Below are 17,929 nucleotides of genomic sequence, written 5' to 3' on the forward strand. Positions count from 1 at the left end.
TGTCATGAACTGTTTTCGATATGATATAACTCTCATATCAAAACTGTAGATAAAGCTGGAAACATGTGAGAGTTGAGCAATGTTGAAGGGCATATCTTCCGCATGAGTTATACGGGAGTTGATTCATTTCCTTTGACAAAAAAAAAATCTGTCCCACTTAATTACTGCTTTTGTTTATAAGTGGTTTTTGCTTTCATTTCTGCATCATAAACCACATCATAAACCTCTGCTAATTTATTATCTACTACAGTAACAGAGAGATAGACCCTTGCTGTGAAATGGATTCTGTTGTGTTAGCAACTTTCTTTATTAAAAGCTCCTGGCTGGGGGAGGGTGGTGGGGACCAGTGGAATAAATGGTGTTTAGCTCAAACTCTGAAACCATGCGATGCCCAGCTTGGATTTGCTGGTCTTGCCTGCTTGAGAGAGAAAATGGATCTTGTCTGTGATCATTGTTCGTCAACTCCTTTATTGCTTAATTAATCAGAGTAGTAACATCACAGAAAAGTAGGATTTCAAGGGCTGCTTGGAGTTCAGTTAGTCTCATCCCATGCCCCAGGCAGAACCAAATATTGCTAAGTCATTCCTGGCAGGTTGTGTCTAAGCTGTTCTTAACGATCTCCAATGACGAGGACTTCACAGCTTTGTATGCGATCTATTTCAATACTTTGCTAGTCTTAGACATGAAGAAAATCTTTGTAACAATTTTTAGAGGTAACGCAGCCAAAAAAAGGCACTGATGGTTTATAAGGAGAGCTGATTAGGGAGCTCATGAGTCCTTTCTGTGGGATACTTTCATAATTAAAAACTTTAGGTAATACTACGCAGACATAAATGTGTAAATATAGGGGGAAAAAACAGAAATTAGTTGAGTTGAACTGAACTGAAATATTTTGACAGGTGCTTGTCAGGTTCTTATATTGGATATATTCCCATGAAACAGATTGGTTTCAATAAAACTATTTTTTGGTGAAAATCTGTTCTTTTTATCAGCTGTAGGTGTAACAAAAAATTCTGATTATTCTATTTGCTCTATTTTTCCAACTGAAAATTAAAGAAAAAACCGGCATAGCAATTAGAGTGGTAAAATGCTTCCACCTCTGCTGCAATAAGGTTAACGACTGGGGGCAAATTCTGCTGTATGCACGCACCGAATTGCATCTTCCTGGGCTTGTAGCTCTGCTTCTGCAGTGAGGTGCTGCGAAATGTGACTCAAGGGTCGGGATTTGCCGCTGTCTGTTCTGTTGGTGATAACAAAATGTTGAACTTTTGAAGATTTGCTAGTTTGGGGAGGTTTGAGCACCTTGCTGAAGCAAAGGGGGGCTGAAGCATTAAGATTTGGCACTGACTGGGCGTGGGATACCAAACTGGATGGGCAGCTCCTTGAGGTGAAAGAGAACCCTGAGCCTGGCTGCTGTCTGTGTTGGGCATTTAGGATCCTGCTGGTGTCCGGCTTTGGAGCTCGGAAGGAAGTTTCTGCTCAGCAGGCATGCTCAGCCCCTTGCCATTGCAAGGGTTTGGGGCTGAGGTCCAAACCAAGGGCAGGGTTTTGGTGACCCTCCTTCCCATGCACTCTTCAGAGTCAGAAGGAAAATTCCTGCTCTCCGGTCAGATTCACGTGAGAATTTCTTAGCTCAGGGGAAGCCTTTGGTCCACAATGCACATGGAAATCTGTTGCATGTGCACACCACAGCTGACCTGTGTGACAAGGGAAGGGCTGGGATGAAGGCAATGTTCGGTCATCATGGCCAGCTCCTCTGTGATGTAGACAGTCTCTTCTGGTTTCACCTTCCTTCAAAAATGACATCATATTTTACAGTTTTCATGGCAGCTGGTGCAGGTCTCTTTTCATAAAATACTCTTCAAGAGTCTGGGGGCAGAAATGAAAAATACAAAGTCATTTAAGATACAAGTTAGGTCAATTGAAAAGAATTAAACATTTATTTTTCCTCAAAGAAATAATTGGTTAGAGAAATAAAGAAACTTTGTACCATATTTTGAAGAGATAGATGTACTTTAAGACAACACCTTTCACTAATTGTTTTTTATTTGCTTTATTTGAATGCTTCCTCACCGTGGATCATTACTGGTGCACCAACAATTAAATTGTATCCCTCCCCCCCCTTTCTTCTCCAGGATCCTTCGTTGTTGAATGGCAAAGTGACACTGCATCAGGTTACTGCTGGGACTGTGCTATCAAGGCAAGGAGATCAGGTGAGCAAGTATTCTCTGGGAGCAGAGAGGGGAACAAAAGAGTCTGGCTTGATCTCCAGCCCCGTCACACGAGGGGAAAGGACACACACGTTGATTAAAAACACTCCACTGCCCTGTCTGCTCCCAAGCCTTCTCTTTTTGTGCTGAACAATCCCAGCCTCTGCCTCTCCTTAGATGTGGAGTAGCAGCATAGCCAGAGCTGCAGAAGAAATCTGGTAGTTCGTTTTCAACTTTTTAGGCACCTTCCTGAGAAGGTATGGAGACTAAGCAGCTTTTTTGTGTTGGTTTTTTTTTTTTTCCCCTTTTTTTCCAGGCCCTGCACTGCCAGCCTTCAAGATGTCATTCCATGTTATTTGTTTATAGCAAAGTGTATTCAGGATATAATAAGGCTTATAATAATGTTATGTAAATAGGCAAGCTTATGCAAAGCAAGAGGCAGTTCCAATTACAATGCTTCTGTATTCTCCTTTGCTGAACTGTGATACCCCTCCTCATGCTGCAGTGATTACTCCATTATGTTTGCAATTTTGTTTTTATTTCTTGATCTTACAGACACAGCCTTTATTTTTCATAACCATGCAAAGAGAAACACATTTTTCAATATTGTGGCTGCTTAGTTTTAAATATTCATAACCTTTTAATAATTCACTGTTGTGTCTTATTTTATCGCCTAATTGTTTAAAAGCTGTAGAGAGCTTTCTGGAAAACAGATTGGTCATGATAGTACTGTCATTGCGATAATTGCTTTTAAAATCCGTGGGGATTTTATTGGGCTCTGTCTCTGTTTTCTCCAGGATGTTAATGTTTGCTTCGTGGTCTCGGGGATGCTTCATGTGTACCAACGGAAGATAGACTCCGAGGAGGACACCTGCCTGTTCATTACCCACCCAGGAGAACTTGTGGGACAGCTCGCTGTCCTGACTGGGGAGCCCCTGATTTTCACCATCAAGGCTAATCGGGACTGCAGCTTCCTGTCTATTTCGAAGTCCCATTTCTATGAGTGAGTTCTGCCAAGGAAACATTTATTTTTATTTTTTAAATCTATTTTATGCCCTTTTGATTAAATGTGAGTGGTGGATATACGTGTGGTGCAGCACTGCTACAATACATCCTGTTGTAAACCAGATAATGTATGTGAGGTTTTTAAGTACTGAGGTCAGCTCTGACCAATCTGTCAGATGGGTTTTTATCTTCGGTATGAAGTAATGCAGGGAACATACTAATATTAAATGGCGATTATATCTTCTTTGTTCCAGGTTTATAGAACACTTAACCCAAGGGGGTGTGATTTATGACCCGAGATTCATAGATTTCATAATGCAAATAAGAGAATCTGGCCAGAGTCTGTCTTTGCTGGGTTAAGCATTTCTTTGTCAAGCCATTTCTCTCAAACGCAATATCCTTTTTTTGCTGGAGAACCATGTTAGTTCTGTTTCTGACCACAGTAATCAGCCCAGGCTGCTGGATATGTTGTGAGTGATAGGTCTTGGTGTAACCGTAGGTTACAGTGCTCACTGATGGAATAGGTCAAAGAATAATGCCCCTGTGCGAGATGGGTGGTACCTTTTTGGAAGTAATGCATGAGTTGACTTACAGCTTACAGGGTGATATAGGCATTTATTAATTAAGAAAACACCCAAACACGCTCACCACTGCTAAAATGACTGTGACTAGTCTCATCGTCCAATATTAATGATTAATACTCTTGATTCTGAGCCTATTGTTAAGATTTAGTACTAGTTCACATGTAATTTGTATCAAATACCTCTATTTCCTTTACTAAACTCCTTTTTCAACTCCTTCTTGAATGTGCTATCACATAGTCTTGTGTTATACGTAGACTTGTTGACGTGTTTTCTAGGCAACTGTTATGTGGTATATTTCTGTGTACTTTTTACTTTCTAAGTAATTTGAATTGTTTGTGTTCCTGATCAATTCTTACCCTGCAACTTTGTTTTTCCACCTCAGGCAAAAGGCCATGTTCTGTAAAACTGAACTTGCTGTTCTCAGCAATGTGCTTGGTTGATTAGGTGTGTTTTTCCAAGCCTGTGCAGTGGATGTCAACTCTTTGACCTAATTTCTGATAGATACTCCCCTCTTGTGCCATTCTGTGCAGCACCAGATAAATTTCATCTAAACTTGTCTTTTTTCTTTCTATTGTTTTCCCACTTGTTCCCAACTTTAAATTTCATTTTGTGTTCTCAGCCAGCCAGCCGGTTTCTACCTTTTTCCCCCCTTTCTTCTTCTGTTCTAATATCTAGTCCTGGACTGGCTCTGTCATGTTCTTGAGCTTGTTTTCATGAGATTTCTCTTTCGAGTTGTCTCTTGTTTATTCCAGCTTAAGCTTTTTGCTTCCATTAACTGGTCAATGATCTCTAACTCAATTTGTCACCTTTTCTTCATTTGGGGGATGTTTCCTAGTCCATCTTTTTCTCATTTAAGCTGTCCTTTGCGTATTCACTGCATTTGTCTGTCTCTGTGATCTTTCAGCATTAAATCATCAAAACTTTTCCAGAAACCAAAGTTTTATATCGTTTCCAACTCCTGTTCCCATATTTTAAAATGTTGTTACAGAAAATCTTTCAAATGCATGACTTCTTCATCTGTATGTTCTCTTAGTTTTGCTTCAAACTCCGAGAAAGGAAAAACTTATTGAAAAAATTGGAAGTTTTATTTTTCACTTATCATGCAGAATTCTTTGTGCATAGTCCTACAATCTTAGGCTTTCTCTTTTTTCTCAGAATCTCTCTCTCTGATTTGTGTTTTTTTTCTTTTTTTTTGATCTTAGTGACCAGAAGAAACTTGACCAGAACCTCCATTATTCTCATTATTTTCCAACAATTCTCTTTTCCTTTCTTGTCACATATATTACTTTTTTCTTTGAGGTGTCCCAGAACATTGTATGTGTTTTTTCTCATTAGTTAATGAGAAGGTGAAGCAGAAAGAATGTAGTCAACAGTTGCCATCAGGCGAAGAGCACAGTAATGGAAGTAGCCCAGGGTTTAGAATTGCAGGTTGGATGTTGGGCAACAGATTAAATCCTTTTAACTGAAACTTTGGGACAGGAGCCTTTATGTGGTGCTAATATGCCTAAATAACTCTCTGCTAATGTAGAGTTTAAGTATAGGGGTGACACAAGCTAATTATATAGAATATACCTTAAACGCTTTTCTATTTTGCTGAAGTGATGTACTAAGTGTGCAGTGCCTACGCTGCAACTGTTGGTGTCTCCTGACGAAAAATGTAATCAAGTTGTCACCAGGCTCTCTTGAGGGAATATGCTCACGTTCTGCAGTACGAGGCAGTAGGACTCTGTCACATTTTCTGCTTAAGTAAATTTCACAGTTCAGAGTCTAATCATGTGTGCTTGCCAGAGAAGCAGAAATGCTTTGATTTTGATTTTGTATTGCCAGCCAAGCTGAGTATCAAATTGCATCCACATCCGCAAGAATATCTCTGTAGTTCTCAGTCTTTCACAGGCACCAGGTTAGCCCTTTCATAGCTGTTAGCTTGCTAGTAAGGAATCCTGCGGATCCCTTCAGAAACAGGTTTCTGTGGTAGGGAGCTTTGGCTTTTCATTTTTGTCATGCCAGTCATGTGCCAAATGGATGAGAAATGAAAATTCCCCAGTGAAAGGAAGGAAACCTAGCTGATAATGTAGGAAAAAAAATCTGTTCTCTTCTTGTGCATGAGGGTGGGCTTTTACCTTCCATGCTAATACTCTTGAAGCTATATAGCAGTCAGTGAAATAATAGAGAGCTCCAGACTGAAATTAAAAGCAGCCTCTTACTAGTTTACATTTAGAGTGCATTAAGTATTAAGATACATATCTTGAGAGAGGAAAAGGTGTAAATGGCTTATTGATTTCAGCAGACAGCCTACGTGGGTGGAGACTTTGGGAGCTAAATAAGCAAGTAGAGTAAAAATAATGAGCTAAAGTATTCAGGAGATTTCTGGGGGCTTATTTCTCCTTTAGAGCAGCTTAGAAGGGGAATAGGACTGGGGGTTTTGTGTGTGTGTTGAGGGATTAGGGTTTTTTGTTTCCCAGAGTTTTTTTTGGGGTGTCGTTTCCAGCTCCTTTTGTCCTTTGCCCTGAGTCACATTAGTGTGGTAAAGTTCCCATAAGATAACGTGTTGCTTACAAGTGCAATAATAATAGTTCATCAAAACCAAGGTAGTCTGAGACACCCTGTGTCGGAGATAGCAGGGGGTGTGGAAACCTCAGGGTGAGATAAAAGGGGCAGGAGAGGAAAGCTGCCCTGCAGTTTTGTAATCCTGTTTTGATGGCTGGACTTGAACTGGTGCTGAATGTCAGAGCTGATGCTCAGTTTAACTTGACTAGTAGCACGTATGAATGCAAGGATATGAATGTGGTGAGCTCAGCATGGACTCAGCACGTAGGGATATACTCCTACAAATCTCTTCTGTTTCAAATTCAGGGATTTCAGTTGAAGAAATCACAAGCTTCATTACTGCCAAAAGAAATTGAGGCATTGGGTGAGGAAGAATAGAATAGTCACGTGTGATGGACGTGAAAGCTCCCCACAGTACCCTGTGTGATGCACTTGACCCATCGCTGTCAGCTCAGGGTCTCTTGCTGCAGCTGTAGGACTAACTAATGGCAGAACCGACACTTTCAAAACTTCAGGGCAGTATTTCATCCAGGCTGTGAGGAGCTCCTGGAAAGTCTGCTTTTAATATCACATTCTGGGATGATGTATGACTTTCTCTGAATTCTGCCAAGTTACAGTGAGCCACAGCCTTATTGCCGGAGAGGATTGTCAGTGAAGACTGGCAGTGCTCCTTCCACATGCTTTTCTCCCCACCTTTCTGTTTTTTAGGCTAAGAAGGTTAGATGTGATGCTTGCGTGATTTGTACTTAGTTGAGAATTCCTGCACATGCAGGGGTCTCATAAGCAGATTGCCCTATGGCAGTTCTTGTCTTCGTTGTAAAGGGAACATTGATGAAGGAAAAGATGTGTATTTCAAATTCTTTTTTGTTTCTGCCCATGTGTGGCTTTAACATAGCTCTGTCGTCTCCCTCAGTGTGTGCTTCACCTACTGGGTCTGCATGCACTTCTTGCTTCTTTCTGAATTGTGCTGCCTCTTGCGAAATGCCCGCCTTAAGGTGGTATACCATGGCCCAACAAGAATTCAATTGCTATCGATGCTTCACGGGAACAGAAAAGGTACTGTACCAGGTGTACCATCTAGGGAACTGTGTGATCAGCTCACTCCTGTGGAGTAGTACTTCAGTAAGAATTGGAGTGCTTACTCACAAGATGCTGGGATGCAGTGATTCCTAGTCTAAAAAGAATGAGAAATAAGACGTTTGCTGACAGCGATTGGGTGTCTGAGAGAGAGATTTCCCTCAGGCCTAGTGGTGCAGAGTTTGCAGTTATCACTGGCAGAATGTTCCTAAAGTTCTTTGGTTTGGAAAAAGTGCTAGATATCTGATTTCTTTAATACTAGAGACCTTTAAGCATCACTCAAAAGATATGGTATGAAGATCAGAAGCTTTGTTAGAAGACTTTTCTGTTCTTTATGGTCTTTGCAACAGGGAAAGGGAATTATTTGAACTTCTGAGCACGTCTCTTTTAAGAGTATCAGGCATTAGATACAATACGGTTCTGATCTGAAATAAAATCTTGTGAGCATGTGTGAGAGTAAGAGGTGTAGAATGGCAGGGAGGGACAGTCTTTGGGGCAGTACAAATATTTTTCTGAGTCATGGGGATCTGGGTGAATGGTGATTTTGGAGAGTGGTTCATAAACAAGAGCTAGCATGGCTCTCATCCATCCCACTGCATGGGCTTGTTTACCAGTCTGTACCTGTTCCTACCTTGGGGAACTACCTAAATAACGCTTCTTGTTTTCTAGGATAATGCGGGAGCAGCCGAGTGTTGTGCTTGGTGTGGCTCACACTGTTGTAAAGAGAATGTCCTCATTCGTGAGGCAAATTGACTTTGCCCTGGATTGGATGGAAGTTGAGGCCGGGCGCGCTGTTTACAGGTAAGATGTAGACAAAGTTCTGTGTTGTTGGTTCAATATTCAAGTTTTCAGTGTTAAGGAGCTGTGCTCCCTCAGTAACATATGGAATAAAAACTCTTTGGAATAAATTTATCAATTCCATCAGGTTTATGTTTGCCTATTTTGAGATTTTTTTTTCTTCTGCAGTACTCTTCAACACTGCTTTAGTGAGTTGTCTCCAGTGGTTATTAACATCCTTTCATACTATTCTTCGTACTTTGTTGTCTTAGCAAGCTTTTAAAGTGACATAATAGATTAAGACGTAGACAGTTGTATGTTTGGTGGTAGTTTCTGCATTTTTAAGGGCACGAATATCTTTTGTTCATGAAGTTTTTTGGCCTTTCTATAACAAAGAACAGAACTGAAACGTAATTTGGATAGGATTATTCAACAGTAGATTGAAAATAGGAATTACACTTTATGTTTAAGGGGTAGAAGTTATCCTTGGGAAAGCTTAATTGTATGGATTTTGTACTGGAATGTAATTGAAGCATTATATGGTTGCATTGGTGGAAGAATAAAAGTCTAATTTACTGTGTGTAACGCGATTGTAATTTATATGACTATTTCTGCAGCACTAATGCTAATGGTAACTTTTGATTACTTTGTGTATCAAAACAAATGTAGTTGTCAACATCTTGTGAAAAGCTTTTGGAAGTTTAGTTTTAACTCCACTACCAGAAGTATTGTACTTGGCCTGCGTGCTTTGTTACGCTGGAAATCTGCTTACCAAATAGCATTCTTAATCATGCAAACATGATGTGGCAAAAACTTCCCAAGCAACTAACATAAGTGCACTAAAATCAATCTAAATTCTGAGTCACTCAGGGCTTTTTTCCCCTCTTTGACCTGCAGAATCTCTCTATGCAGCCACATCAGCCTTGCAGTGACAGCAAGCCCCTGCTGTAAGCAGTAATGAGCCTGTCATCTCCTCCAGAGATCACTTGTGTCCTGGGCATCTGTGTCCAGACCCAATGCTTACCAGTTGTTCAAAGCCTGTACGTTTAAACATTAAAACATATTTCCAAGTCACCTTTTAACAGGTGTTTGTTCAGTTTCCTGTTTTCTTACGTTTAACTGTTAATAAAACATTTTCCTATGGCCTCTAAGGCTGTTAAAGAAAATTGATCAACTTATTAAAAGACTTCAGATGCATCTGCTGAGCGAAGAAATTCATGAATGCTTGTCATTGGCTGTTCTTTCTGTAGGCAGGGTGACAAGTCAGACTGCACGTACATTGTGTTGAACGGTCGGCTCCGCTCTGTCATACGGATGGATGATGGAAAAAAGCACCTGACTGGTGAATACGGCCGAGGAGACTTAATTGGAGTGGTAAGGATCAGTTTGAAAAATGAATGGTTCAGATGAGAATTTGGTATTGGTATTGGCCCTACGTAAAACACATTCTCGCTCTGGTCAGGTGTTAGTCTTAGTTAAGACTTTTGACACATTGTAAAGACGGAAAATCACTTCTACCTGGAATCTCGTATGATAATACATGAATGGGATTATTAGACTTGATTTAAAGACAAAAAAAATAAACAACCTCCCTCAGAGATGAGCCAAAAAGCCCATCACACCACTTTTTTTTTTTTTTTTAATGTGGGTTACATTTGTTTCTGTGTTGGGGTAAGTGCAACTGCTAAAATAGTTCAGGAAGAATTGAAGGAATGTGCACTGAATAGTCAGATGAAATGCAGTATCATAGAAAGACTGAGTCTGGGGCCCCTGCTGGTGTCAAGTCTAACCTTCACGTTAGCAGAGCTAACTTCAGGTCTGCATCAGGCTGGTCAGAGACTGTGCAGTTATTTCAAAGGTATTAGTGCAACTTTTGACTTAAAAACTGTACTATTTATCCATGTTTAACTTCTCTCCGATGTTTGATTTATTGTTTGTTTCTCAGATCTAGTTGAACTATTGAAACAGGAATTCTGCATCATAAGTGCGCATGACTTGCTTGAATTTTGTAGTAGAAGGCTTCTGAAATGCTGAGATTTGTTCAGGCCCTCTTCTGCTTTCTGAGTTGAAAAGTAAACATTCACTGGTATCTGTTTATAGCCAGAATCAGTGTACCTCTGAAGAAAGAAAACCATGTGAGTTGGTAGTAGTAATAGAGGAAGAAATTGTTTATAGAGACCAAGAGGGAGAGAACGGACTGCAGGACTCTTTTTCCTCTAGAGAACCGATTCAAGATTACGTTGATTGCAAAAGGTGGTATGTCTGATCCTGAAATCGAGTTCCTGTCTTCTGCTTCCTTACTTCTTCCCCTTGATCACTGTAACGTCTAAGGAGAACTCTGTCTTCTGTGGCTGGGGCAGGAGTACATCAGCATGTGAGACCTGGTAGTCCCTGATGGCAGGTGGGTTGCAGGCTGTATCTGCATTGTAAAATATTTGCAGCACAGGTCTCTGGCACTTGGAGACCAGCAGCTGACCTAATATCCCAGCTATTTTGTTTGGGAGAAGTAAGAAATTTTCATCTAACAAGGGCAAAATCTTTGGGCCTTTTCAATATGTGCCCACAGCTGACTGTGACTTGCCTGGTAACTTTAAGTTGTACACCGTTCGGATGTGACTGCAACAGAGTTACAAGAGACGAGTCTGGTGATGCTCCCTGCAGAACACAGAGGTGTTCTGGAGTAGTGACTGTACCACGTCTGTTTTAGCTGCACGTGGACAGCCGTTCAGGATGTCTTCCCAAGGTCAGTGCTACTTCTGGTTTGGGAGTGCGTTTGGAGAAACCAGTCTATTTTTGCTGCTAGGCATGCCTGCAAATTTTTTTTTTTTTTCTTTTGGGGGCATCTCTGTAGGATACCTCATTAGAGGTAAAAATGATATAGTTTGACAGGAATAAAGCATGTGTGACTTTTGTGACTAACTGTGCTGGTGTGAGGTCTCTTAGTGTGTGAATAAGGCGCTGGCAGTTTTGACACGGTATTTTCCTGCTCTTGTTCACCAGTTGCAATCAGCAGCCACACTGTCAAGCTTCTGGAGTTTTGCAGAGCTCCCAGATTAAGATAACCAAGCTGTTCTACTTTCTGGAAGCAGTTTTGGGTGACAGTGGAGCATGTGGTCGAAATTCTCCCTATCTGTATAAGCAGTGGTGCCTTCTTTGGCATAACATTTCATGCTGGCTCAACTGTTTATCTGGTGAGGAGAGAGGTTGATGCAGTGGATGGACTGGTATGTGCTTGCTGTAACAGTGCCCTGCTCGTGGGTGAGTTCCTGGGCATGGATACAGAAATACCCGTTTAGTTTATATCTGAACTAAAGTCACTTTTCTGGATCCATGCTATGACATGAATCATTTGAAGACTTTTGTGACTCTGTGGACGTCATCTACTCCTTCCTACCCACGGCTCCCAGGCCCACTGACTCATGCTGCCATTTGTTGAACGCATCTCGATGCTCTGTCTGTCTTTTGAAAAACATGGGGGAGGATTTGTAAAGATTGCCAAGATTAATGTAGTCGTTCTTTGCAGAGGGCATTAGTAAAATGACATTTTTCCTTTTAAAAAGATTTGTTTATCCCGTTCTGCAAGATCTGTTATAAACCTTTAAAAGCCTGCTATATGTTTATTTTTTTTTCTTTGTTCTTCCAGAAAATAAAGGGACTGGAGGGTTCTAGGTGCTTGCAGGAATTAAATTAGTAGCTGGTATTAGTAACTGGTAGTGTGGTCAACCTGTGTTGTATTCTTCCATGAAGTTTCTCCAATACAACTGTGTTATTCTGAACTGTGGACACTAACTTGATACAAAAATCTTGTAATCAATGTATTTTTGTTTATTCCCTTTATCTCAGAACTTTAAAAATGCTATGTGTCATATGCGTAAGAGATGAGTATCTGTCATTTCTGCTTTCAGGGGAAAAGTCCTGAAAAATGAAGGATTTCAGACAAGATGTTAATTTTTCAAGCGTGTGCAGGTGCTCCCAAGGCTTAACTTGTGGCTCGAACTGTTTTGTTCCGTATACTGACTCAGTGGCATCTGTTCCCGAGGTCTGTCAGTTCAGGGGGAGAAGAACAGATAAGATACTGCAAAGTTTGCTTTCTTCGCGTTGTTACTTGGAGTTGACCAGAGTAGTTATGTGTGGGAAACGTTCGCTGTTCCTCGAGCGCCTCGTAAGAGGGACGATGCCAGCTGCTTGCTGCTGCTGATCCTTTCGATGGGCAGTTCCAGCTGCTGTATCAGGTGATGTCAAAACTCGTTGGAAGGCCTTCCATGTAATTGTCAGAGGACAATGATGGATCTCTCCAGTAGTTCCCTCATGTATGAAATACAGTTGATGATAGTGCTGTTGTCTAGAGACTCTGGTTTGACCCATTTAGGGGAGAATCTTTTAATTTGTTGGTGCCATTTCCCACAGATTCACATGTGGAAAAATGTTGAAGCTTTATCACGCTGTTACGTAATTGTGACTTCATTAAATTGCTGTTTGAGCTAAAGGGTAAAATGAAAGGCACCTCCTCTAGCTTTTTTTTCCCATCATGTCCAGGTGTTCTCCAGAAGAAATTAAGGGGGGGGGGGAAAAAAGTAGAACTCTTGCAGAATAATCTCCTGCCAAAGAAAAGTTATTTGTATACTGCCCTCTCCCCTCAGATACCTGGATGGAGACAGAACCTTCAATGTAATTAGCTTTTTATGAGTTAACACTGTGGCTTAAGTGGAAAGGCTGTGGTGCTTCTAAGAAGACAGAACACCAGACAGTTCTTAGGGCAGTTGATGACAGCTGTTGAGCCTATAATATTTTTAAAAGCTGGTCTGTTGCATACGTCATAGCTAGACTTATCCGTGGCCACCTGCCTCAGAAAACTGCTGTCTTCAGTATCTTACTAGAAAACCAGCTGGCTTTCAAAAAATGTCCTGCGGGGGAAGTAGCAGTGATGTTTTGGTTACTTCAAGATTCTTTCTGCCTCTCTCTAACAGCCAGGGCGCCCTTTCTTAGTAGTAGGATTGTACCCATTCATTTATGGGTAGCAGAACCAGTGCAAGAGGATATTTGTGTCCTACCCTTTTCAGTGCAGGGCAGCACAAGTGATAAATTGCAGAGTGCTCATCTGCCAGTGCTGCAGCATACCAGTTCTGCTCTGCAGGAAATCACACTTGGTTTTAGAAATAATGGCTATTTTAAGTTTTTTTAGATGTTAAGCTCTTTGTCTCATTAATGTTAATATAGTTAAATGTGCATGGCTTTTTTCTGTAAAAAGTTGAAAACCAAGAATAATCTGTAAATGGCTTATGATTTCCTCAGGGGTTTGGAGCATTGTCCTTTTGAAATGTAACTGCTACAAATCTTTAATTGCATACTAATCCTCAAAGGAAACACCGGTATCAGGATTACACTTGTCGGGCTTTTGTTCTTTATCAGTATTAATGTTATCATACACTGCCTGCTTCTGACAGTGCCAAAGCTAGCTGAATATCGTTGTGCCCTCAACAGCAGCACTAACACTGGGCAAGTTCTGCTCTGTTAAGGCCATTTTGTTTTGTAATTTTGAAGAGCGTGGATTCTTTTTTATTTTGCCCATTAGTTACATGTAACTTTTTTCAAGCCATGAATTCATTTCTAAAGCTTTAAGTGAAGATAATCTTAGGTAATCTTAGGTGAATTCAGGTTAGTGCACCTCAGGTGCTCTGCACAGGCTGTATCTATGGAAATTGGAGGCGGATGAGGTCCAAGAAGTCACCTTAGTATTGAGCTGGAACATGTGGTTCTGGAAGGAGGTGTTCTCCTTCCATCTCTTCTGCCGCCTGTCTTGGTAATATGTTACTAAAAATTATTACTTGCCTAGCATCTTAGGTGTGAAATTGTAAAGAAAAAAAATAATGGTATTTACCAGCAGAGAAGTGAGATACGGGAAGACTTGAGAAATGAGTTCATGTTTGCACAGCTGAATTAGTGTCAGACTGAAATTAGAAGCTCAGTGTCCTGATTTCCAAACCTGTTTTGGGGGCGTTCTTGCTGGAGTGAAGTCACTGCTTTGAGTTTTCTGAACCTTGGCTTCCTAGGGGCTTCCTTACTTAGTGTGAGCTGTTGAGTAGTGTATGTTGTTCAGATTCTCTTATCTACCACAATTTGTTCTCTTATCTACAACAATTTATCTTATATCTTGATTTGTCTCAAGTTCTAACAGCTGAGGAAGGTAGGAGACTGTTCATAACTGAAATAACATATAACTGGTGTTAATTTATCTGACATTAATACTATGTGGGTAGGTAATCTGGTTTTGTAGGTGCCACAGATAAAACTGCAGAGAGCTTTATCTCCTTAGCCAAATGCTCTTTAGAGAATATAAGGATCTTTGACAGACAGTGATAGATGTGGTGACCTGCTGGATTTCAAGTAGGTGACTTCATTCATCAGATTGTCACTCCATAAGCTAATTTGTGTCCCTTCTGCTTCCAGCTAAGCTTCCTTTTGATAACATCATTGCTATTGTCCATGTATCAGTTAACTTCTGGTACAGCTTCTGATCCCCACTTCAGGACCATCCCACATTTCACTTGTCTTCTGCTCTTTTCTCCTTCCCATTTTGAGAAATGTTGCATCAAACTAGACTGGCTTGGGAATGGTGAGAGTTAATACCTCGTCCCCTTTAACCTTTGCAAAATGTACAAGTAAGTTATTAGCAAAAGTTTTTTTTTCTTGATTATAAATTTTCTTTTGGCAAGCAACATTAAGTAGAAGAGAATTGTGATCTCTTTTATCATGACAATGCTTGGAGGCCTGTGAATAGTGGGACGCAGAGTCCAGCAGAGATGAAAAAAGGTATTCATGGAGGAATAGTCAGCAGTGAAGAATGGGGAAGGATGTTGCTAAAGTTCTAGCCGGGGTTGGTATGCCTGTGATGTCAAGCTGAGTCAAAGGCAATCAGATCTCTCCCTTGTAGGAAAGCATTTGAGCAGGTCACCATGTTCTGTTCTCTCTTCTTCCATCGTTGAAATTCAAGCACCGTTTCATCATAACAGGAGTGTGCCCGTCAGTGGTATTGCTCTTCAAACAGCTTCAATAAATTTCATGGATTTTTCTTTTTTGGTGGGTGCTCCAGGTAGCATTTGGTATACTTCTGAGGTTTTCTGCTTGTTTGTTTTTCTTTTGTTTGGACTGTCATGTTATATTAGGGGAGTGAAATGTGCATGCAACTTCCCATCTTTTCTACAGCCACATGTAAATAGGAGTGAAACTTAAATACACTAGGGAAGTCTGTTAGCAATTTCCTTTCCCTTTTCTGTCCCTTCATTACATTCACTGCTGCAACAGGACTGTCATTGCACTGGTACAAAATGCAGGCTCAGTCCTCTCAGGAGAACCTGACTTCCACTGCCTTAATTACAAAAGGTAGGAAGCTCAGTCTTAATTTGTGCATATATTCCATGTACGTGTGTCTGTAAGTGTGTATATATGTCTTGTATATATATGTGTATGTGTATATAAATCTTATTTATATGCATATAAATAGGAGAGAGGGGTTTGGATTCTTTTTTCTGCACAGCAAAAGTGCTGGATGTCCTCAGTCATGGGGTTAACTTGGCACACAAAGGATTGCAGAAGGTGGTTGTTAGAACAACTTTCAAGAGTACATGGTGTACTGCATTCATCCGCTGGCACTGCTCCCGCAAATAGCATCGATTTGCAGCTTGTCTGGTTGCTTTTCCCACTCATTCATTGCTTCCAGCAGTGTCTCCTCCTTTGTCCTTTTCAGATACAAGCAAGTAAACGTTTTAGATCCTTCCTAACTGATGGCTAGAGGAAACATGTTTGAGATGAGCATCATGTGTTTGCTGCTTCACGTGCAAATCAGCTCAGGAAGGGCCTGAGAGCAGCTTGTTTAAACCAGAAAAAAACCAACAATGTTCCAGGTAGCGTTTGGTTGCCCTCCATGTAATATTTATTATGTTGCATCACCGTCTTCAGTCGCAGCAGCCTCGTCTCCTGTCCTAGCCTGGCAAAAGTACTGCTGGGACAATCCACGTGTGCGTGGCTTTTGTCTGCCTGCACTGCTCTGCTGCTTTGGGCTGGCTTTGGAGATGGGAGTGTGCTGCTGGTACCTGTGCATCTGGTTTGTTTTTTCCCCGTTCCTTGAGCATCCGAAACTATCAGCAGGTGTCAGTGTTGATATTTCTTCTTAGGCCTCCGCCAGTGCATCTACACTTCCTTGGGTAGTCTGTTAGTCCCTGTGCCTTGTCTCCTGGTGTCTTGCGGCAGCCCTCCCCTTTCTTCAGGTGCTGCTGTTCCTTTTGCCAGGTGCGGTCAGGGCACGGGGTGGGCGCTGTGTGAGCAGTGAGAGGTGCAGGTTTGGCACGTGGGAGCTGTCTGCCTTTCCAGCTGAGAGTCCCTGGGGGCTGTGCCGGGAAGCATCTGGCTGCAGTGCTGCACCACTGCCCAGAACAGCCCGTTTCCTCCTCTGGTGATGAGGTTACGTGCATCAGCATCGTGAAGAGAAGAAAACGCCTCATAACTATTTTGGCTGTTACCAGAGTTCTTGCCCTTGTTTTGTTAGGTGCAGTGTTGCTTTCATCAAAACACGGGTGGCTTTGTCCCGTCCCTTCTCCCCAGCTTCTGTTCTGTAAGAGTGTGCTTGTTTGTGGGCTGCTAACCCTTGCCAAAGTGTCTTGAGCAGGCATGAAAACTGTAAAGCTTACAAATACCAGGCTCACGGGCAGGCAGTGATTGGGGAGTTCACGAATGGGGATTTGGACGATGAAGATTTTAAGTCGCTTAACTTAATCTTTGGGCTCCTAACCTTGTCAGGGTCTTGTTAGACTTGAGCCTCACGTTTCTGCGGCTGCTGCTGGCTCCTGCTGTGTTGTGCCCGGAGGGTGGCAGTGCAGGGGTGGTGCTCCTCCTGTGCTGGGATGACTGCTGCTTTTTATGAGCTCGTAGCAAGGAAACGATTGCTATGAGAGGAAGAAGTATGATATGCAAGAGAATAAAATATTCTTGGGGTAGGATAGTAGCAATGAAGGAGGAGAAACTGCAACCAGTGTATTATAAACATGGAGGGGAAGGAATGCACAGAAGAGCCACAAGTGTGTAAATTTGCTGCTGGTGGAAGGTCTGGGAGAATGGGCTGGTGAATATAAACACTGTCCTGTGGACTTGGGTCACTAATTCAGGCTGGACCAATGTACTAGCATGCTGGGCAGATTTAGAAACTCACGTGGAAAAATAATATAGGTAAGAAATTGTATTTTGAAACTATTTGCATTTTACTGTTTGATTATTGGAGAAGTCGCCCAATAACTTGTTAGCATGAGGCTGAATTTGTTTGGAGAAGTGATATCTTTCATTGGGCCAGCAGATGGATTAACATAAAACAGCCCCAGTGTTGGTGAAGTCCTTCTTGACATCTCTGAGATGCTCAAGGCTAAGCGTGGGGAATAGCTGTGCGTCTTCCATTGGCACTATTCACACACTTAGGCAAATATTCAAAGTGGTTTGTTGGATGTAGCACAAAAAGGAATTTGGAGTAATTAGACCAACCTGCAGAAGATGATGCTGCTTGCTGGTTTTTACTTTCCAACTGTGTAATTTGGAGAGCTGTAAGAAGAACTGTCAGGAGTGAGTGTTGAAAATAAAGTCAAAAGAGGTCATGAGAATATAAATTGCTTTCTCCCCTTGTTTTAAAGAATTTTTAACACTTTTTCTTTGTAAGGAACTTGTAAACTTGGGTTGTGAATCATGGGC

General features: G+C 41.4%; 1 protein-coding gene across 2 annotated transcripts in view; it reads left to right on the forward strand.

The window, feature by feature from the left end:
* The window catches only part of PNPLA7 (patatin like phospholipase domain containing 7), a 125,885-nt gene that overhangs the window by 27,655 nt on the left and 80,301 nt on the right, over positions 1–17,929 (forward strand). For both annotated transcript variants that reach the window (XM_040531088.1, XM_040531089.1), the window contains 4 exons: positions 2,136–2,213; positions 3,008–3,213; positions 8,093–8,224; positions 9,451–9,574. In XM_040531088.1, coding sequence (XP_040387022.1) covers positions 2,136–2,213; positions 3,008–3,213; positions 8,093–8,224; positions 9,451–9,574 — 540 coding nt within the window. The remainder of the gene's footprint in view (positions 1–2,135; positions 2,214–3,007; positions 3,214–8,092; positions 8,225–9,450; positions 9,575–17,929) is intronic.

The sequence above is a fragment of the Cygnus olor genome, chromosome 19 (genome assembly GCF_009769625.2).
Source record: "Cygnus olor isolate bCygOlo1 chromosome 19, bCygOlo1.pri.v2, whole genome shotgun sequence".
In the NCBI taxonomy this organism is placed as follows: domain Eukaryota; kingdom Metazoa; phylum Chordata; class Aves; order Anseriformes; family Anatidae; genus Cygnus; species Cygnus olor.